Consider the following 23,246-nt stretch of genomic DNA (forward strand, 5'->3'; position numbering starts at 1 on the left):
ACCATTTTCTTCTTGTATCTCAGATAGGGCCTAAATTTAACAAGAGACCTAAGTACCTGCCTAATGTTCAGTACCTGAATAGTCTCTGGGCAGGTCTACACTACGTGGTTAAATCAACCTAAGTTACGCAACTCTAGCTATGTGAATAACGTAGCTGGAATCAACTGAGCTTAGGTTGACTTATTGTGGTTTCTACGCTGTGCTGGGTCGATGGGAGAAACTCTCTTGTCGACTTACCTTATGCTTCTCATTCCGGTGAAGTACCGGAGTTGATGGGAGAGCAATAAGTGGTCGATTTAGTGGGTCTTCACTAGACCCACTAAGTCGACCCCCTGTGGATCGATCGCTGCAGTGTCAATCCATGGTAAGTGTAGACACAGGAGCGGCGCCAGGGTTTTTGGCGCCCTAGGCGGGAGTCCTTCCGCGCTCCCGGTCGGCAGCAATTCAGCAGCGGGGGGGTCCTTCCGCACTCCCGGTCTTCGGGGCACTTCAGCGGCGGGTCCCGGAGCAAATGAAGGACCCGCCTCCGAATTGCGGCCGAAGACCAGAAGCGCGGAAGGACCCCCCGCCACCGAATTGCTGCCCCCGCCCCCCAATTCTGGCACCCTAGGCAACCGCCTCGGTCGCATAAATGGAAGCACCAGTCCTGTGTAGACATGCCTTCTCTGAGCTCAGTTTGGGCACATGTTTATACCTCTTGGTGAATTAGAGATTACAAGACTTTACTGGTGATAATAACCTAAGGGCTTTATTTCTGAGACTTTTTTAGAATGTAGTTCCACTGCTGGAGATCTTGGAATCAAGCTCTGATTTCATTTACTCTAGATTTAAATTAGAAGTAACATGGTTACAGTCAGTTGTTATTCCTGAGTTACATGAGTGTAACCGAGAGCATATGTAAGGCAAATAAGATTTGATGCTTGAGCGGAATCTAATCCATTTTTTTAATTCTGCACTCTAGCCTTGTCTGAAAGTCAATCTTGAGCCTGATCTAGCAGTTCACTGAATGTAGGTGCAGCTGCACCCTTGCAGAATCCTGCACTCAGGAAATGCAGGATCAGGGCCTGGGGAAGTGCTAGTAGACACTTTGGACCACCACAGTTCTGAGCTCTTTTCAGTGTTGAATGATCAACAAGGGACTTCAGAATGATGATGAAATCACATTATGATCTGCAGGAATGTTACCTGCAAATGTTACAACTCAAAAAAAAATTGTAATAAAATATTTTAAAATTATCAACTCATCTTGATTACTGGGGTTATATCCAGGATTATTTTAGCAAGGATTAGTGGGTTTAGCACTTTTCAGTCTTAATTATGCTAAACAAGTATGATCACGAACTGAAAGTATGTTGGAGGGGAAAACTGTGACAACACATGTATCTTAGCAACATAGCTTATTCTGAAGGATATGGATGAATTCAGAATACTGGCTGTGCCAAAAGAACAGGTGTAGTATGAAATACAAAGAATGTTTAGAAATTAATGAGCTGCAGTTTTCAATTACAAAGTGTATTGAATCATTCTAGATTGAATTATTACACAGAACAAAAAAAGGCTAATATAAGGGGCAGAGTGCAGACTGCCATGAGAAAACTGATGTGGATGTGAAATATTATGCATGAGGTAAGAAAATATTAACAAGAGATAAAAAGAAACGTACATAATGCCTGTATACATTATATCCAACTCTGAGCCTCCTATTCCTTGAATACTGCAGATTAACTCAAATCAAAGAGAGCTTTGTGGACCAAACAATTATTATCCTCAAATTTAATTTCTTTAATTAAAAAATATGTAGGGTTTTCATGCAAAAACTGCTTATGAGCACATGGCTCTGGAGTAGATCAGATAAAGAACTGTGTTATAAATTAATTTTTCCATAAAAATTTGTCACTATCAGAAATTTTACTTCCTGTAAATAGTTGAGAATTATTGGAGTTCTTAACAAAAGGAACTGTGTAAACTCTTTTAAGGTGCAGGAATTGTGACTTCTTTTATACTTGGAAAGTGTTCAGCATATTATGGGACACTCCAGAAATAAATCATAATTTTCCTCTAAGGTTTTTAGAAGTAAATATAATTAAGGTGGAATTTGAATATTTGTTTTATAGCCTTTATTTTCTTTGATTATCGAATGTGGTATATAACTGATAATGGACATTTGATGAGATTACTGTTAATCCAGTTTCTGCTTTTCATTATATTATGACTGTTATCCGTATGCTAGAGCATGTTTTGTTGTGGGGGTTGTAAATGGCTTAAAAGTACATTCTGGGATAAAATTTGCCATGAGGAATCACAGCTCAAGAAATTTTTATGTGAGGGGTAATACCTCACTGAAATGAATGTCAGTTGTCTGTTGGTCACAGTAATGCAGATCCCCACAGACAGGAGAAGGCAGGGGGTTAAGAGAAGGAAATAAAAGAAAAAGATAGATAAATGTAATGCCATTAGCTGAAAAAAAGAGAATAAGTTGACAAAATGGAAAGTGAGGGTAGAGGAGCTGCCAATATGCTCAGTCAAGGCAGTTAATTAGGGTCACGTGGCTACCATGACTCTCTTCAGGATGCTGTTGCCCAGGCAAGAACTTTCCAGAATAGTATCTGTAGGTGGTAGGTATTTACTGTTTGTATAATACTAGCACCTGTAAGCCTCAGTCAGGAGCCCATTGTGCTAGGAACTATGCAGGCATGAAGTAAAAAGACAGTCCCTGACCCAGACATCTCATAGTCCTGGTTTGTGATAAGGTGAATGACACGTGTGTGGGAATGGGAGGATGAGGTAATAGTGAAACAAGCAAATGTGTGCAGTAAGCAACAGTCCTAGCTCAGTGCCTGCTAGTCATGTTCTACTATGGGTGAAATCAACTCAGTAATACTCATCTGTGCTGGAGACAGAGCTTTCTTACAGACCATTCCAAGACTGAAATGAACCCTGTGCACCCTCCCCCCAAGCTAAGGCCATCACAAACATCACCACCTTCTGCTCCAAGTGCAAGGTGCAGTTCCTTGACCTTGCCTTTGCTAGCATTAAACGTGCAGGAGGAAGAGGATGAGAGAACAAACATTGCTTAATGCACTACTTACTGGAAGGTGCTCAGGTAATACGGTGGTCACCACAGTGTAAGAATCTGTATAATAGTCTTGGGCTCTGGCGAGCATTAAAATATGTGCTTCCTCCATATAGCAGCCATTCCAGATTATGAAGAATCAATATAGGACCCTTGGTTATTCACCCAATAAAAATTGCTCCATTTTGCAGGCTGTATATTTTTATTTGAGTGGTGTTTAAGGGAATGCTTATGTACCTATTTATAAAGACTGTTTAATTACTTATCAGAGGGGTAGCCGTGTAAGTCTGGATCTGTAAAAGCAGCAAAGAGTCCTGTGGCACCTTATAGACTAACAGACGTTTTGGAGCATGAGCTTTCGTGGGTGAATACCCACTTCGTCATGCATCCAACGAAGTGGGTATTCACCCACGAAAGCTCATGCTCCAAAACGTCTGTTAGTCTATAAGGTGCCACAGGACTCGTTGCTGCTTTTAATTACTTAGTTATTCAAGTGACTGGTGTCTCAGATCACTAGATTTGTGGAGTAGTGAAAAGTGTCATGCTTTGGGTGCAAATGGTTGTAAATTCACTGTCGCTTGATAAGCTGGGTTCAAGCAAACAATGTGTTTCAATACAGCCAAATGTAAGATCAGACATCCATGGGCAAACAATGGAGGCCATACTTAAAGGATATCACAATGTCATCTGTGAAGTAGTCACTCTGCAAAAAATTTGGGGGTTATACTGGATACATGTGATCCTAGTGCAACACTGTGGTCAAATAGGCTACTGCAATCATTGGATGTGTAAACGGGACTACTGAGTAGGAGTAAGGAGATTATATCACCTCTGTGTTTGGCATTTGTGCAACTGCTACAGGAATACTGTGTCCAGTTCTGGTGTCCCCATTCAAGAAGGATGTTGTTAAATTGGAGAAGGATCAAAGAAGAGCCATGAGAATGACTGAAGGATTGGAAAAGATGCCTTGTAGTGTGATTCCCAAACTTTTTACTGCAGCTACCCACCAACTGCATTTTGTCTTTTGGGTTTTGTTTTGGTTTTTTAGACCCACTATTACGTATACTGGGGTGTATGTGTGTAGAGAAACTACTATTTACTATTTTTTAAATTCTGTAACTATGCAACAACAATATTGATTTTGTATTATCTTCATAAAATCATGACTGTATTAAGGAAAAGTAGTCTGTGCTGTATTGAGTATTGCTATCATATCCTGGAACTCATTTTAAAAAAAATCCGGAGATGTGGCCGGAGCTGGATTAACACATAGACAAACCGGTCACATAGCTAAAGCCCAAATTCTTGGGAGGAGCCCAAAATCATAGACCAGCACTGCCGCTGCCTTGCTCTGTAGAGGGGGCACTGACCACCCATAGCACTACCCTCTGCCCTGACACTGCAACCCTGATGTTGGCCTGGTGGCCGAGAGGCCCAGGCAGAGTCATTATGTTTGGAGAGAGCCTGTCCCATTCTTTTTCCATCCATAGTGCCAAAGAGTATCTGTATGAACCAAAGACCCCCATGTACTCTGTCAATCTCTGGCTTGACTGCTGGCCATGCTGGCTCTGTCTGAACTAATTGGTGGTTGTACAATATCCTCTTCTAGGGCTCTGTCCTGCAAGGTGCTGAGTACCTTAGCCCTGATCCAGCAAAGCACATTAGCATGTGCTTAATTTTTGAAGTATATGAGTAGCCCCACTGAAGCATACGGTCCCTGTCACTCTAGTGCGGGAAGAAGGCCATAAGTGCTGTGTTGTGATGTGCTTCAGGCCCCATATTGCCTTAATATTCATCTTGTGCTCAGCATCTTCCGGGATCAAGCTCTTGATGGAGGCACTGTAGAAGTTATTGATAGAAAATGAATGTTGCAAGAGGCAGCATTAATTCTGGGGGGGTTTCCTCTGGAAAATCCCACCATTTTGCAGAGGACTGCACCCCCTTGATGCACCCCAAATGTGCTTCCCCAACAGCTGGCAACAGCGTGTCCCTCAAAAAAAAATCCACTGAGCCCTGGCTACATGTCTTTCACACAGAGTGGTTTTTGCTATCTGAAGGGAAGGAAGAGAGTATGTCTGTCATGCTCCATTTTCCTCTGCCCCTCCCGCCTGCAGTTATTTGCCATGTTTGGCTGGTATTTGCCCCCATTTGCTCTCCCTCTGTGCCCCTGAGTAAGTGATAGTGATTATATGAGCTGTCAGGAGTGAGGAAACTAAGTGTGCAGGCTGATGTTTTAGTTTTAACTCTCAGTGCTGCACTTCTCTCCTCACAGCAGTATGAGTTAAGAGTGAGGTGACAGTCTTAATTCTGACCTTCCTGACTATCCTTTTAATATGGTGAGTGTTTGTGATTTATCTTGTCTTACTCACATACAGCTTGGTAACAACTCTGCATTTGTTCTGCTGTCACAGCTTGCTTTGTGCCTCTTGATTGGTAGTCGTTGCCTATAAGGAAAGGATTGGAGTAGATGATTTAACTAATTAAATACACCCATAGTGGGGGAGGCATCCCATTACAAGAGTAACCTGTAAGTTAAGGCTATTTTCCAGGGACACAGGGGACATCAGTGGGTTAGACCAGTTTCATACAAGACAAAGAGGATCAGTCACACAGTGGAGGTGCCAGTCTCCTGGTGCATAGAACATGGTGTTTGAGAACACCAGGCCTTGGGTTCTCAATAGGGGAATGGGCCCGCAGTGCTGCCCCACTCAAGGGCATAGGAGTATTCTGTGTTGGGGTTCTGCAGAAGATATATTGACGGGATAGTGTCTAATGTTGCATGCCTAGTGTCTTGGTTATTCAGTATGAATAAAGTTGTGGTGATTACTTTCAAAATGAAGCCACTGCTGCATAAGGTGACCAGGTAGCAAATGTGAAAAATCGGGACGGGGGTGGGAAGTAATAGGTCCTATATAAGAGAAAGCCCTGAATATCGGGACTGCCCCCATATAATCAGGACATCTGGTCACCCTATTGCAGCATGGGATTTACCACTGAAATGGCAGCAACGTTCATTCTAAAACTTTATGGAAAAGTTCTTTGGAAATACTTACACTTGGAAAAAAAACTTTAGGGAAATCCCTAGAATTCCCCCTCCCTCTGTTTCTAAAGATTCAGTGGGACAGTTTCTGACTTCACTAAATGCTGAGTATCTCCATTGAAGTTAATGGGGTCATGCAGGTCCAGAACCATTGGCTTTATTGGAACTACTCTGGATTTACACCATTGTTGGACCCAAGCATCTATATCAACATAATTTAAAAAAAAAAAGAGCAAATGTATGGGTTTTTTTGTTTGGCAGTTGAAAAAGTATCTTGCTTTGATCAGTCATGTATTTGTACTTAAAAATAAAGCTGAATTTCTTCTAAATTGAAAATAATAGAGTCATAGGAATGTAGGACTAGAAGGGACCTTGAGAGGTCATCCTAGTCCAGTCCCCTGCACTCAAGGCAGGAGTAGTACTAACTAGACCATTCCTGAAAGACGTTTGGAGGTTTTTAAGAACAGGTTAGACAATGATGGAGATTCCATAACCTCCCTAGGCAATTTGTTCCAGTGCTTAACTACCCTGACAGAAGTTTTTCGTAAGGTCCAGCCCAAATCTCCTTTGCTACAATTTAAACCCATTGCTTATTCTCCTAATCTCAGATGTTAGCAAGAACAGTTTTCTCCCTCCTCCTTGTAACAACCTTTTATGTACTTGACAACTGTTATCTTGTGCCCCCTCCATCTTCTCTTCTGCAGACTAAACAAACCCAGTTCTAGATCTTAAATCATTTTTTTTGTTCTCCTCTGGACTTTCTCCAATTTGTCCACATCTTCCCTGAAATGTGGTGCCCAGAACTGGACACAGTACCATACTCCAGTTGAGGCCTTATCAGCACAGAGTAGAATGAAAAAATTACTTCTCGTGTCTTGCTTACAACATTCCTGCTAATATATCTCAGAATGATGTTCTTTTTTTTTTCAACAGCAGTATACTGTTGACTCATATTTAGTTTGTGGTCCACTATAACCCCCAAATCTCTTTCCGCAGTACTCCTTCCTAGGCATTTCCCATTTTGTATGTGTCATTGATTGTTCCTTCCTATGTGGAGTACTTTGCATTTGTCCTTATTGAATTTTATCCATTTTACTTCAGACCATTTCTCGAGTTTGTCCAGATCATTTTAAATTTTAATCTTATCTTCCAAAGCACTTGCAATCCTTCTCAGCTTGGTATTGTCTGCAGACTTTATAAGTGTACTCTATATGTCATTATCTAAATCATTGATGAAGATATTGAACAGAACTGGATCGAGGACCAGTCCCTGGACTCCACTCTATAGGCCCTTACAGCTTGTCTGTGAATCACTGATAACTACTTTCTGGGAACGATTTTTCAACCAGTTATGCACCTAGTTCCATCTAGGCTATATTTCCCTAGTTTGTTTATGAGAAAGTCATGCGAGACAGTATCAAAAGTCTTTCTAAAGTAAAGATATATCACATCTGCTTTCCCCCCATTCACTAGGCTTGTCACTCTGTCAAAGAAAGCTATTTGGTTGGTTTGACATGAGTTCATGACAAATCCATGCCGACTGTTACTTGTCATTTTATCTTCTAGGTGTTTGCAAATTGATTGCTTGATTATTTGTTCCATTGTCTTTCTGGAAACTGAAGTTAAGCTGAGTGGTCTGTAATTCCCCAGTTGTCCTTATTCCCCTTTTTATGGGTTGGCACTATGTTTGTCCTCTTCCAGTCCTTTGGAATCTCTCCTATCTTCCATGAATTTTTGAAGATAATCACTAATGGCTCAGATATCTCCTCAGTCAGCTTCTTGTGTATTCTAGGATGCATTTCATCAGGTCCTGCCGACTTGAAGACATCTAACTTGTCTAAGTAATTTTTAACTCATTATTTCCCTATTTTAGCCTCAGATCCTACCTCATTTTCACTGAGATTCACTATGTTAGACGTTCAATCACTACTACATTTTTTGGTGAAAACTGAAACAAAAACGTCATTTAGCACTTCTGCCATTTCCACATTTTCTGTTGTTATCTTTCCCCCCTCATTGAGTAAAGGGCCTATTCTGTGTTTAGTCGTCTTCTTGCCTCTAATGTATTTGTATTTCTTGCTTCTAATGTATCATGTAATCTAATGATGCATGAATGAAATTGTTTGCAGTATTGTGCTTAGGGGAATACTTCTCAGTATCATTTACTGTTCAGTATAGTATAAGGTGTACTTGGTCCTGCCTCAGTGTAGGGGGCTGGACTTGATGACTTCTTGACATCCCTTCCAGCCCTTCATTTCTATGATTCTGTTGTTCTCCAGCACAGAAAATATTAGCTGTTTTTAGCTTAGAGTTAGTAATAGAGAGAAACAGTCACGGTGGACTGTTTTTGACAGTCTGCATTTTCCACTTGTCATTTCCAAAAGGCCAGTTTTGATAACTGCATCTAAGTAAACTTAAAACAAACCATGTTTGTAGTAACAAAATAAACCAGACTTTCCCAAGACTGAAATCAGCGATAGTGATTGGAGAGTTAGTTTGTTTGCAGAATAACAACTTCAAGTTGACCGTGTGAAGATCTTTTTGATTTTAGAAGTGTGTTTATTTGTGTATGAGAACTGTGTTTAAGTAAAACTTATAGCATTATATTTAATATTTCTAATCTTACCATCTTTTATACTAGCATGAATCTAAAATTCTTACAAAAGTATAATATTAATATTCTCCAGCTGCAATGCATAAAATAGAAACACAAAACACAATTCATGCTTTATGCACAGGGACTACACAACAAATGTTAATAGCTTATCTCTTATTTTTATCTTAATTTGGGGTTTGTTTATTAATTTTTCAATTAAAGGATTACATGTGAAAGATATAATTAAGGTTGAATTTTACAGCACAAATAGAGCCGGATGAATGTTTTTAAGAACTTTTTTTTTATTTTAAAGGCCTATTTTTAAAAAAAAAAATTTTGTGGAAAAATATTGACATTGTCAAAACTTTCATGAAAAGTTGCATGTTTTTTGGATTTTGTCAGAATTTTTATGGAAAACATCAAAATGTACATGATTTATCTACATTTATGACATGAAAAATGTTAACCATTTCAATAACTTTTTTGATAGAAGTTTTACAAAAAAATTGAAAACAAATTTCACAATAAATCTTTTAAAAACTAACATTGGGTCCATTTTGATCATTTCAGAATGAAAATACCAGGCATTCCAAAATTTGTCTCACTGATAGGTTTTCATTTTTCAGCCAGCTGTAAAAGCAAATTCATCTCTGGGTAGCTGTTAACTCAAACTGAGTTACACACAGAATAAATATATTTCAGTATCTTCAGAGTATGGCTGCATCAGTTGCACAGTATAACTGGAAATATTTTATTTTTCTTGAAGATATCTTTCTGCAGAAATACATTGTATTTAGAGATATATTCCTTATTTATACGAGAGGTTGGGACTCTGTTTATTTTTATAAAGCAAAATTCTGTGTTGGAGCTGTGTTCAGATGTGATATTATAGCAGGATAAACGGCAACCACAATCTTAGTTGTTGAGATTGCATGATGCTTTCCATTCTAATCTCCTGTTTTCAGTTGCTTATAAGTTTCGAAATATTTTGCCTTCCAGGCTGAAATTTTCTATGCATCATCTCTATCTGTAGGTAAATTGTGTCTGGAAATCCTGAGCTTAAAAAAAAAAGAAATCGCATTCAAGGATGGTGGAAAAAAAAAACTGGTCACAGATTCCAAACACTCGAAACTGTGTGACCTTTTTGGAACAAGCCTATAGCTGAAATACCTGGGAAAATGAGATTTGAAATGGAGATAGCTTTCAGTAAGGAGAAATGCCTAGTATTGTACTAGAAAAAATTGGGGCTTGGTTTAGCAATTTGACCGATTTATTACCCTTTGAAAATTGTGTACTGAGCCATAAAATACACTCATAAAGTGTGCAGGCAAGGAAAGATTTTCTGCACATATGTGCATGTCTAACTTAGCTATTTAGTGAGAACACTAGAAGGTGGCTGAGTGCATAGCAAATCAGGTTTCTTTTAAAATCTCATTCCCTGACACACTGTCCCTGCTGATTGTAAAGAAAATGTATATAATATAGCTGCTATTATTAAAGTACATTCCTTAGAGTACAGAGAATTTATTATATACAAAGTCTAAATCAAGAAAAATATATTGAATTATTACAAGAGTAAAAATGCGAATGAGTGACAAAAACTGCAAGATATTACAAATGTGTATCTAAGGTTGAAAGAAATAGTATGATATTGTATTTGAAAAAGGACCCAGGTGGTCCTAATACTGAACACTCTATTATAATGAATATGCACAAGGAGCGAGAGGAAAGGTTGCCCACACAAGCTTAACTTTGGCATTTTCTGATTTTAGAGAGCTTATCTATGCATCTGGAACGGTCTATTATCATAATTTCCCACTGGGTAGTTTTGTTTTATTATTTAACACATACTGAATATGTTGGCTTACAATTTTAGAAAAATATCATGTATGATACCTATTTTATTATGTGGTGACTGAGTTAAGCTTTGTAACATGACTGTTGCTAGCTGCTCAGAAAGTGGCACATTAGAGTGCGTCGTAAGCCATGGAACACTGTACAAAACATTTCTGGAGATGATACATAGTAAAATAAGATCTCACTGGTTCTGAGACTGGCAAAAATAAGTGTATATCCTAATTAAATCTTATTTAGAAAAACCAGGTCACAAGAAAAACCAGAGTAGCAAATTCTGCAACAGTACAAAGGACTTCACAAATAAAAGAAAAAAGAGCACAACGGTCCTTTTTATTAGGTAGTGGTTATAGATGCTTGTATGTTGCTAAGTGATGCACTGTGATAAGAGGTCATGGTTGCAGGAGCAAAGAAGGGGCCACACTGGTGGACGGAGCCAAGAACCAGAGGATGGGAGTTAGGGTAGGAGCATTGCAGGAGCTGTGGGAGGTGGGAGAGGGGTGCAGGAGCTATGGGAGGAGAGGGAGGGCAAGGGCCAATGGGTGGAGGGGCTGAAAGGAGGAGAGGGAGGCAGGGTGCCGGGGGCAAGGGTTAGAGTAGGAACAGAAGGGAAGACAGAGCAGGAGCTGGGGTGGGGTGGCTAGGAGCCGAGGGGACAAACAGGCCAAGGGGACAGGAGCAGTAGGATTTGTAACCACTAAACCACATTTCCATACAGCAAATACCTGTGAAACCCACTGGCAAAGAGTGTATCTCATCTAGTCACTCTAGTGGCTGGTCCACAGAGAGGATAACAGCCTTGTCAAGGTTTATTCCCCACTTTGAACTTTAGGGTTCAAGAAGTGGTGACCTGCATGATCACTTTTAGGCTTAATTACCAGCTTAAATTTGGTACGCTGCCACCAGCCAGAAGTCTGTGTCTGGCACACTTTGTTCCCCCAAAACCTTCCCTGGGGAACGAACCCAAGACCCAAACCCCTTGGGTCTTAAAACAAGGAGAATTTAACCATCCCCCTCCTTTTCCCCCCACCAATCCCTGGTGAGTTTAGACTTAATCCCTTGGATTCTAAAACAAGGAAAAATCAATCAGGTTCTTAAAAAGAAAGCTTTTAATTAGAGAAAGAAAAGGTAAAAATTATCTCTGTAAAATCAGGATGGAAAATGCTTTACAGGGTACTCAGATTCATATAGACTAGAGGGACTCCCCACCCTCCCCCCCAGCCTGAGATTCAAAGTTACAGCAAACAGCAAACAGCTGTACAGAGGTACAGCAAAGTTACAGCAAACAGAGGTAAAAATCCTTCCAGCAAAAAGACACATTTACCAGTTGAGAAAACAAACATAAGACTAATCCACCTTGCCTGCTATTAATTACTATTTGGAAACATGAAAGACTGATTCAGAAAGATTGGAGAACCTGGAATGATGTCCCATTCCTCTCAGTCCCGAGAGCGAACAACGAACCAACCAAAAAGCACAAACAAAGACTTCCCTCCACCAAGATTTGAAAGTATCTTGTCCCCCAATTGGTCCTCTGGTCAGGTGTCAGTCAGGTTCACTGAGCTTCTTAACCCTTTACAGGTAAAAGAGACATTAACCCTTAACCATCTGTTTATGACAAGCCTACTAATAGTTACTCAGTCTTTTAACCCATATAGTAGAGAACTGTAGGTCTGAATCCTGCTAATGACCTAAGCTGTAGGTCAATATGGCTTCGCACAATAGAATTTTTGTTTTTTCAGTTTTCTTAAAAGTAGGAAATAACATACAAAAAACTGCAATAAAAGAACATTAAGGTTGCAAATCCAAGTACTCAGTTAGGAACTGCCAGAATGAAGGTTTCCTGTGCAATCTTAATTTTGACATCTTATGCGTATACATAGGAGTCTTTAATTGCATGATCACATACTATTTTTCCTAATTTTTTAATGCCTGATTTTGCAACTTTGTTTAACATAGTTTGATTGGATTACACCATATACAATATAAAAATACCTGTATAAGGTGTGTGCAGTATTTGTATCTATATATAGTGTGTATATATATGTGTGTAATCATCAGAAAATACCTTGTAATAAACAGTGTGAAGCTACTTTATGCAAGACTAATAACCAGTTGTAGGTAGATTTTTCTAACAATCCATTTTAATTCTAACACTACTTTATCTTAAAGCTACTTTTTAGATTACAAACCTTTTTCATAATTACAGCAGTGAGAGCGTGACCTTTCCCTGTTAGGTAGCTTTGTTTACCTTTTTATTGGTGTTCTCTAGATTTAATTTTCTAGAACCCAGAAATCATTTTCTACTAATGTGATTCTAAAGAGTAATTGAAAATAAATCAGTCTTTTAGAAATAGAAAAAAGGAAATTGACAACTAAGAAAAAAGTATGTCAGACTTTGCCAGAGGATGAAAAGGAAAAATCAGAATGATTTATATTACTTCTTAAGTAATATAATTTATTTATAATGTGGTAAGAACTAACAGTGGTATGTTCTGATAATTGTCTGAGTGCAAATTTACCATTAAAGAATGGCTGGCTTGTTTCTTCTAGTAATGGAACTGGAAAATATACTATTTTCTTGCTAGTTCAGTGCATCTTCAGAGCAGTGTCAGTGATTTTATTTTTTTTAAAGGGGTGAGTGAAGTGAAGAGGAAGTTGGGGGCTAGTTGGCTGGCCTACTGGCATTAGTATTCCACAATGTCATCTGAGACGGATCTTTGGTTCCCAGGACCAGTCTCTTCTTTGCTGAGCTGGCTGTCACTGGGAGCCTTTTGGAACAGATGTACTCCATGGTTGTGGATTTACCTGTACATTATTTAATAGTGAATGCTGCCAGATATGGTAGGCTAGGGGTGAAATTTTGATGTGTCATCTTAGCCAGAAATTTGTGGGTGGGATAAGCCCTAGAATTTCAGCACCCTGAAGAAGTGTATGAGTTGAATGGCCCATCCAGCTTCCACCTCACCTGTGTGAGCATCTCCTTCCCCACCTGCTTCCACATAGGTGCTATGGTAGCCTTTCCCAACCACTGCTACCTGCCTGGGACCATTCCCTCCCCACCACATCCATTCCGCTATGTGTGGCTCAACAAACCAGGACAGAGATAAGAGAGAACAATAAATGGACACTGATTCATATTAGGTATGTCAAAACTAAGGCCAGATACTTCTGCGGAGAGAAGTGGTTAAAACCGATAGATCCTGGCAGCAGTTGGACAGTTATTTTTCAATAGAGTAATGGCAGGAACAGATTCCCAACAAGAAATCTGGGCAACAGTATTCAGAGTTTGGCTAACCAGTCCCCTGTCTGAGTTGAATTGAACTGCTTATGTGGCCAGTCTAGGAACCACCACTGCATTTCAGCTGCAGCCTGCAGCCAACATGCTGGCTCGTGGCTATTCAGTAGCAATATCCTAGCAGTAGCATTGGGCAAAGCATCTGTATTGCATCTAAACCAACCTGGATTTGAGGTTCAGAATATTTTGCAAACCTGACGAAAGATATTGGCCAAGAAGGAAAATCAGCAAATCCTGCTCAAGCACCTTGATTCTCAAAGCTCACATCATTTGGCTCCACACAGCTTCTGCCCTTCAGCCTTCACATCCCTGTTTGTCTTAGGCATCACACATAGACTGGTGGGTATAAAAACTGGTCATCTCTCTCCCCTACTGCAGGGGGTGAGTGCTTGTGGTGTTGGAGTTTAGATGGAGGATGAAGAGTAGATGGGAATTGCACCCTGGCTAGTTGGTCAAGTCTGTGCATGCAGGGCCACAGCTGTAGCAACCAGCTCCTCCAGTGCCCTTAGCATTCTATAATTGTTTACACCAGTGCTAAATGGGTGTGAAACCCTACCCTTCTGACCTGGTAGCATTTTACACCCACTTTGCACTCATTTTGTGCTGATGTGCACAACTACGCAATGTGCAAGGGAACAGCGAATCTAATCCCAGATCTTTTGGTGGAAAAGGTGGTTTAAAGAGGTGAGATCTTGGTGGGATACATTTTAAGTGCTGAGATCTCCACTGGAGAGAAGAAAAAGCTGACACTTCCACTCAGTAGAATTAGTTTATTACACAGGTTTTTAAACACATGTAACAAACACAAGGATAGTGTTGTTATAAATGAAAAACAATCTGCACTGACTGCTATGCTCAGCATTAATACAGTTTGGTTCCAGTTGCCAGCATCACTTCGTAGTTAGCAAAAAAAATGGGGCTGTTTCCTTAGTCTCTCCTGGATTATCTTTTCACAGTATTTTTAAGCATGAAAATATATTACCATCTCCTCAGCTTTTAAATGGCAAAAGATGCCATTTTGTAATGATGTATGACTCATTCATTGCTCATTATCTTCCTGCTGATATTTTTCCTTGAGCCAGCAAGTAAGTCTTACATGGGAGGAGGGAGAGTGAGTGAGTTAAGGAATACAGTACTTAAATACTATTGCTGTTTTTTCATTGGCTATCTGCCTTTGTAATGTGACCAGTCTAATCCATCCCTCACTGCTAAACCCCCTCCTTGCTAGACTGAGGTTAGCAGAGTGTCTGTTGCTAGAAACTGATTATATGCAGTATGTGAGCATCTTTCATTCAAAATGGGCATCAGTGTATTGAGTAGGAATGAGAGCTTTTAGAAATGCATTATTTGACTAAATAACATGGTTTTTTAAATGGATGAAGAGACGCTGGGCTTTCTTACATTAATAGTAACTCCAATTTTATTGGTATCTAGACCTTTAAGTTTTTCAAGCTCATATTAGAGCCCTTTAAAAACAGAAGCAAGAAGAATCTGCCTAGTTACGTCAGCCTTTTTATAAGAAGTGCATCATTATCATCACTATGAACATGTCTTTCTCCAGAACAGTTTAGGTTTCTGAAATGTTTGTTTCTGTTTTTTGAATTCAGATTGAGCTACAGAGAGCACAGATCAATACAGCTTTTTATTTTTATTTCCTGTCAATTCTAAAATGCCATCCAAAGAGTCTTGGTCAGGGCAAAAAGCTAATAGATCTGCAGTTCACAACTCAAAACAAGAGAGCCGTCAACAAGATTTATTGATAACAGCCTTGGGAATGAAACTGGGTTCTCAGAAGTCATCTGTGACAATTTGGCAACCTCTTAAACTCTTTGCTTATTCACAGTTGACATCACTTGTCAGAAGAGCAACTCTGAAAGAAAATGAACATATTCCAAAATATGAAAAGGTTCACAATTTCAAGGTAAGAATTACCCTACTTTTTTCAACTTATAACTACAGAAAATGTTTTTTAGTTCTAGAATAGCTTCAAGACTGCAAGTAAATACATGCAATGTGGCTTTTTAAAAACTTAAACACTTCAGCTAAAATATTCTTGCTAGTTAAAGGAATTAGACATTTAAAAATATAAATTAGCAGCAAAAATATTGTGGAATGCTTAAATACATTTAATTGTTGTGATCCTACTTACTGTACCTGGGGTATCTATGTTAATTAAAATTGTTTCTATATATATAGAGAGAAAAAAGTTAACAGTGAAATGCAGTGAGAAAGTTATCTTTTAATTATAATTATTTTAGTTTAATTTTTATTTGTGAAACAGATGTCAAAAGACCTTTGTTCAATCTTTGATTAGAGGATTAAACAGATCTTATCTCTGTTTGTTGCTGGTAAATAGCATTGAATATCGAAGCATGTTCTATTGCATCTGGATTGAGCAGATGGTCTGCATTTCCCTTAGTTTCCGGCTTTTCTCCTGTGTTAATGAATTGACTCTGATGAAAGGAGTATGGTTTACCAGGAGACTATTGAAGCTGCTGACACTAGCACCTACTCTTCATTTTAATGTAATTTGCTTTTACTTTTATGTAGCTTCTAATTATTCTAATGTGTTTTTATAAATATATTCCTCTTTTATCCATTAAGAGATACGCATGACAGTATATCTGCTCTATGTACATGATTGTTGTAACTATCGTGTAAAGTCTTAGAAATTCAGCTTTTTGCAACCAAATTTATGATATAATAGGTAAGCTGTATATGCAAAACTGTATAAGTGAACTGAGTGATTATATCAACTTTACACTGAGTGCCTAGAACAGATTTTTGGTGGTGGTGGTTTTTTCCCTTACAGATTTTTTTTAAATGTTAGAGTGGGGGGGGAAATCCTGAATATTTTAGCAAGAAATCTGATAACATTCACTTACTTTCTGTTTCAATTTCCATCTGATATTTTACTTTTTCTCACAGTTCCAGTACTCAACACTCATTTGATTTTTTATTTTTTTTTAAATATGGCTTCTAGCTCTCAAGTTCATACCATCACTAGAATTGGAAACCTTTATTATCACAATGTTTTTCTGGACAGGACTCCTCCAATAAGTATAAATTTGAAAAATGTATACAAAATTATATAAAAATAGAAAATTAGCATTTAATATGAACATATGGCACAGAATAATCCTGCTGGCTGTTAATTAAATCCAGAGTATATTTTTACAAGAACCTGGGTTGTACAGGTGATTTAAAATGTTGCCTTGCAACTGAGACCTTTGCCTTAGATTTTGAGGATAATCGTAAGTGCTAATAGATACTGATTTCCCATGAACACCCATATATATAAAATACTTTTTATGTTTCATTTTGTATACCGCGTTCTTTCTTAGCTGCTGTATGAAATAGCATATATTTCTGTTCTGTTCTGGAAATACTCTGATGGTCTGATTCTTGTTAGTCTGCTTCTTTTCTGAAATAGATTTTCTATAGCACTGTCCTTTTACATTTGAATTTGTTATGCTAGCTGCTTAAACATACTGTCTGATCTTAAGAAGTAAATACTGCACAAACAATATTATTATTATTATTATTATCATCACTGTTGTACTGCTCTTCCCTTAAATGTATTCCTGTTAGAAAAATACACCTATTAAAAGTACACCATTTCTTCCACGAAGCCATTAAAATGAAGTCAGTGTAAACAGATTCCTTTTGTTAAATAATTTTTTTAAAATCTGCTAATTCTTCACAAGAACAGAAACTTGTGTGCCAGTGGGCATATGACAGTAAATTTACCTGTTAAAGGGATGTTGTCCTGAATGATAGGCTTAAAGTCTGGCCGTCACCTCCATTTACAATGGCTTTAAAAATCCTTATTTTTGTTTCTTTTTTTTTAAACTATAAACCCTCCAAATTTATTGTGCCATAGATCTGAAACCAACAGCAAGCAGCAGATTATGTGGCTCCCTGCATTGTTGCTCAGTATGACAGTCAGATTGTCATCCTAAAAGTATAGCTATACTCATTTTAAATCACCTAACTAAATATCTCAGGTCACTAGCAGGGTGCTGGACTGTTTTACCAGCTCAGTAAAGGAAGCAAACACCCTGTCCAAGTCATTGTGAAGGTCCTTGCCTCAGGACACAATTTATTGTTTGAACACAAAATAAAGCAACTCGATGGACCAACCTGGATGTAGTCCCCACAGGCCTTTTGCTTTGCATCCACCAACCAGAGGAAGAGAGGATACACGGTTCAGCTTCCTCTTCCTTGCCAGCTATGTGATAGGCAGGAATCTCTTAACTCTTTCCAGGCTGATGCTCTGCCTTACCCCATCACTTTTTGCAAGGATAGGGGTGGCCTGGGAGACTTTCAACCTGGGAATGTCCTGTTTTTTCCCTAGATTCCTTCTGCATCTTGCACTTGAAAATGGGAGGCTTCTTTACTTCCTGTCTGAACTGCTGCATAGCGTTGTGTATGTACATTCAATAACATGCTTTTGATTCCTTTGGGGTAAAAGGGAGGTATACATATATGAGGTGGTGTTAATTTATTTTATTAATTAGACTGTCTCACCAAGCACTTGAAGTAAGTGCCTCACTAGCACAGTTGGGGGAGAGGAAATGGAGAATTATTTTTGTTGCATGTGCTATTACAACCATGCCATCATCTTGGAAAGCAATGTGGAGGCTTGTTGCATTCTTCTGCTGGCTCCTGGGTGCATGCAAAATGGCAGAAGACTTGGCTGCTGCCTCTAGCAAACTTTAAAATATTTCTGCTACTGCATTACAATATTTCTAAGTAATCTTTTGTTGAATAATGAGGTGAAAAAATTGTAAATACCAGTGGTGATGGGACTATATCACAAACACAACAGCTGTCCCCTTCAAATCACCAATAAATCTGCTAACTCTGATTTTGTTTGATGTGGAATTAGAAAAAGGGGTTAAACTCTGTGTTGACATAATTGTTTTTAGACGCACAGTGTTGTTTAAGTCACCTGAAAGTCCAGTTATCATCCCAAAGCTATTTTCTGCCCTAAGTGGGCAGCCACTGTGGATGATTCTGAGCTCTGTAAGTAGGACCATGTTCGCACAGTTAATGATCACCATTTGCAAATACTATAGTATTTTCTAGATTGTGCAGTTATGATGTGATGTTTACACTTCTCAAATGCAAATTCATTGTGGCTGAATTCTGTTTAATTTCTCTCTATAAGTAAAAAAGAGGGATGACAACTTATAAATGGCAAGCCAGAGTGAGTTTTTAATATATAACCTCAAGGTAAGAGGTAACTGTTGAATATATTTATAATGATAAAATATAAGCACATCTACTTTTCTGTTTTTTTACATAAACTTTATTATTAAAAGCAAAATAAGTAATTCCAAACATAGCAATTACAAGGAATTTGCTTAAAATGACACTTTATTTAACAGTAATTAAACAGTGAGACTTGAGAGTGAACTGAGATGATAAATGTGGCTTAAAGTAGATCTGGCCATATTGATTATTTTGGTGTATTTTACTTTCAGTCACTTATCCTGCTTGTGTAGTCCAGCATACTGTATAATATTTCAATTGTCAAAACAAACCAGGGCCATCTGTTGAATCATCTTTATGATTCCAACCTGCCATCAACCATATCAAGGCCTCCCTATATTTAGATTTATTTCCCATTATGGACATGACCGAACAGGTACTGAAATCTTGCTATCAGTTTTGTGCTGCAACCCAATACTATAGAGTGAATGTCTTCCCTTTGGGGGCTAAAGACAGGCCTGGTCTGAGTGTTCGTTTTTTTCTTTGGTTTTTGAATCAGGGAAGAGAGGAATAGTTGAAGCTGCAGATGTTGTTCTGGTTATGGGGGGAAAGCTTTGCCAAACAGGAAGGTTTTGCAGCATTTCCTAAAGTGATCAGACTGGATTTGTCTAATCTCCTCCTGAGGTTCATTCCACAGTTGGGTACCTCAACTGCTACTTCTTTGTCTCTACCTGTTACGTGTTCTCTTCTAGTGTCTGTAAACTATGTTGTCTCAGGAGAGCTCAATTGTTTTGGTAGTTTGTAGCTGGAGATGACGTTTCTAATGTAGCTGAGACCTTATCAATTAAATAATGTTAAGATTAAGACCAAGGATTTGAACTGTCTGCAAAATCAGACTACCAACCAGTATTGGGACAGGGGCAGTAGAAATTGGATTATGCTCCTGGACAATATGATCTCGCAGCCACATACTTATTCCAAACAAATTTTGAAGACCAGATCAGACAAGTGATCTATAGAGCCATGCCCACAGTGAGGGACTTGAGGCTAGTCTTGGGTCCCTGAGCATGCACAATAAAGAAATGGGAAACATTCTTTTTCAAACTGAATGTATTAAGTTTGGGGGAATATGCAACTTCTTTCCATGGGAATGCCTGCTTGATTCCACAGCCCTGAGAATCCCTCCACATTTTCCTCAGTTGAACCACCCCCAGTCCTAAAATGCTACAGTGATACAGAGTTTTCCTTCTCTTTCTTCTCCCCACCCCATATCTTGTCATGGTAATATTTGTATCCCTCTGCCCTATCCCGCCGTCTCCCTGCTGCTGAGGCCGAACATGCTGTTTCTATTGAGGTTGGGGAAGAATGATAATTTATAATAATTGTTGAAGGACATAAACACCAAGGCAGGGGAAGGAGAGATTATTTAGGGTCATAGAAAGGGAATATAATCAGGAGGTATGAGAGGAAAGAAAGAGAAGAAAAATTTTAAGATGAACGTCAGGAAAACCTTCCTGTCAGGGAGATATATTAAGCCTGTGGAATACTCTCCCTATGGGGATGTAGTGGAAGGCCCATCACTCGGCAGATTTAAAACAAGACTGGACAAAACAGTAGCAAATATACTGTAGGGAACAATTTTACGGTGTTAGGGAGTTGGGCTAGATAATCTAGGAGGTCTTTTCCTTCTCTGGATTGTATGATTCACGGGCCTTGGGGAACTGATCATTTTGATCTCCCTTGACTTGTTTGTGGGTATACCACCAGTATCTTGATTCTTGCGGAATGTGAATCTTGCTAGGAGAAGAACTCTGCAGATATTTCATAAATGTCCGTATTTCAAGGTGCAAAAATACTTTTCTACCTAGATTAGTCCTGTACTGCTTCACTGAAGCAAGGAGATATTCACGTCTGTCGAAGCAGGGTTGGAATCGTATGTTACAATATATACATTTTCCTGTGTTTTTTCCCTAGGATGTCATCTTACTTACTTTGTGATGGATAAAAAGGAAATATGTTTCCAGAAGAACATTTATCTAACCTTTTTGTGCAGCATTTGCAATTGCCATGCTGTTGTCTTTGTTGCTGTGCTACTTAGTGTCTGTCAGAACATGACTGGTTAATTTAACACGCTTGTATTACTGGTTGCAAGACTACTATGGTAAATTACTGATGCACATGCTAACTTAATCTCTTTAAAACCAAAACTTGGTTCCATTGAGACGCATTTTTCCATTTAATTTGTCAGCAGAGATGCTGATAAACCCTTCTTTTTTGGTTCCCTAGCATGTATCTAATATTTATGGTTCATCATAACACAGAACTCAACAAAAGGGCAAAATACTGTTCTCTATTACACTGAAGGCAAAGGGCTTGCACCATGTCACTGAAGGCAGAATATAGCCTTAAAAGTGTTACACAAGTGGAGATTGAAGTGAGGGCAGTTCTGTGTTAGAAAGGATTTTGTCATATAGCTATACCAACAGACCCCCTCTAGTGAAGAGACAGCTTATACCAGCAAAAGAGAGCTTTTGCCAGGATAGTTTATATCCGTTCCCTGAGCAAAATAAGCTACACCAGCAAAAGCACTTGTTTGCCAGTATAACTGTATCCACGCTCAGGCTTTCTGTTGGTATAAGAATGTAGTGAAAAATCGCTGTCCTGACATTATCATCCTGGCAAAAATTTCCAGTGTAGACTTGATGTAAGACTTATTACAGTTGAAAGATGAAATACAGTGCATATGTTAGAGAAAAAAACCACCATGTGGCAAACCCTTCAAATGTTCATTGGATGCATTTTTTTCATAGCTTTTCATACTAATCTATATGGTTTCATATCTGATTGTTTGGAAACTATGGGCCAGATCCTAGTTGGTGTAATTTGGCCTGGTTCCATTGAAATAAATAGAGCTATACTAATTTACAACAACTTTGGATCCGGATCTACGCTTCTTAAATTATTTCAGAATATCTTTAAAGGAGTCACTACACACAAATTGACATTCCGATAACTGAGTGTCTCTCTAGTTTTTAAAAAACGTAGCCTGTCTCTTTACACGTTCTCAGAGATAAGAGAACCCTGAGAAATTTGAGGTTTCTTTTAGACATTTAGAACTTTAAAAATCATTCAAAGGTGAAAAAAGCTCTTCTTCACATAAATCCAGAGTGAAGAAAACTTTTTAAAAGTTCCTCAAGGCTTCAAGAAAGCTTTCAGAGATTCTGTATCTCTGCTTTTGAAACTAATAATAGACCATAAGATAACTTCATACCATGAAGGTTTAGGCTTTGGTGCATTCTCTCCAACAGAAGTATTCAATTACTGTTACATTTGCCCTAGCTGTTCCAAGGCAATGTCTTTATGCAGCACAAAACTAGTTTACCACTTCTTTTTACATGCCAGTCCTCAATTTCAAGCTTTCCTCCTTTGTTTAAAAAATAAAATAGCATTTTCTTCAAATCCTTGTTTTACTCAAACTACTGTGTACAGACACAAGGAGCTTTACACATCTCTATTTCTAGGTCTCATGCCCTTGCACGTGCATGGCCCTGAGAGCTGACTAGCTCACTTACATGGTGAAGTTTAGAAAGGCTGTAATGAGGCAGTCAAGGCATTTGCCTCAAGGAGCTTACATAATGTGTCATAGCTTCTTATCAGTTGCTTTTCTCCAAATTAGCGGCAGCACATAGCAAAGTGAAGTCCCTTTATCATCTGCCCTTTCAGAGGAATATTTTACATTTCTTTTGCTCAATAGCTTTAAATCTAAGAACTCTATTTGGTTTTCAACTCCAGTTTCTAACTGTTGTATTTTACATGGACATGGTATCAAGTGATGTAGACCCTCTGTTAAAATGGGGCATGTGATTCAGAGTCTAAATATCAATTTAAAGAAAAATCCATTATTCCATTGCTCAAAGAAATGTCGTCATTTTTATTAAATTTGCAAAAAATTATTCTCTCTCTCTCTCTCTTTTCTTCTGCTTCCTGCATTGGTCCTGCTATAGCATACTACTTCAGTATAATTCCCAGTTGTTCACATTCCTGCTGACATGATCAGCACAAAGCAGGAAGTAAAAAGACTTGACAGCGCTCCTGGCTTGGTATGAGTGAGGACCTGGAGGAATGTTTGCCTGCTCAACATTCAAGACAATGAGCTCTTTCCTGATAA

At 38.7% G+C, this 23,246-nt stretch overlaps 1 protein-coding gene across 2 annotated transcripts in view; it reads left to right on the forward strand.

The window, feature by feature from the left end:
* The window catches only part of CHN1 (chimerin 1), a 133,026-nt gene that overhangs the window by 73,779 nt on the left and 36,001 nt on the right, over nt 1–23,246 (forward strand). The window contains exons 1-2 of one of the 2 annotated variants that reach the window (XM_050969039.1): nt 1,546–1,626; nt 15,705–15,782. In XM_050969039.1, the coding sequence (XP_050824996.1) occupies nt 1,618–1,626; nt 15,705–15,782 (87 nt within the window). In that variant the 5' untranslated portion in view covers nt 1,546–1,617. Of the gene's footprint in view, nt 1–1,545; nt 1,627–15,704; nt 15,783–23,246 lie in introns of those variants that run through there. The other variant, XM_050969038.1, reaches the window with a different exon arrangement.

Source organism: Gopherus flavomarginatus, chromosome 10, assembly GCF_025201925.1.
Source record: "Gopherus flavomarginatus isolate rGopFla2 chromosome 10, rGopFla2.mat.asm, whole genome shotgun sequence".
Classification (NCBI taxonomy): domain Eukaryota; kingdom Metazoa; phylum Chordata; order Testudines; family Testudinidae; genus Gopherus; species Gopherus flavomarginatus.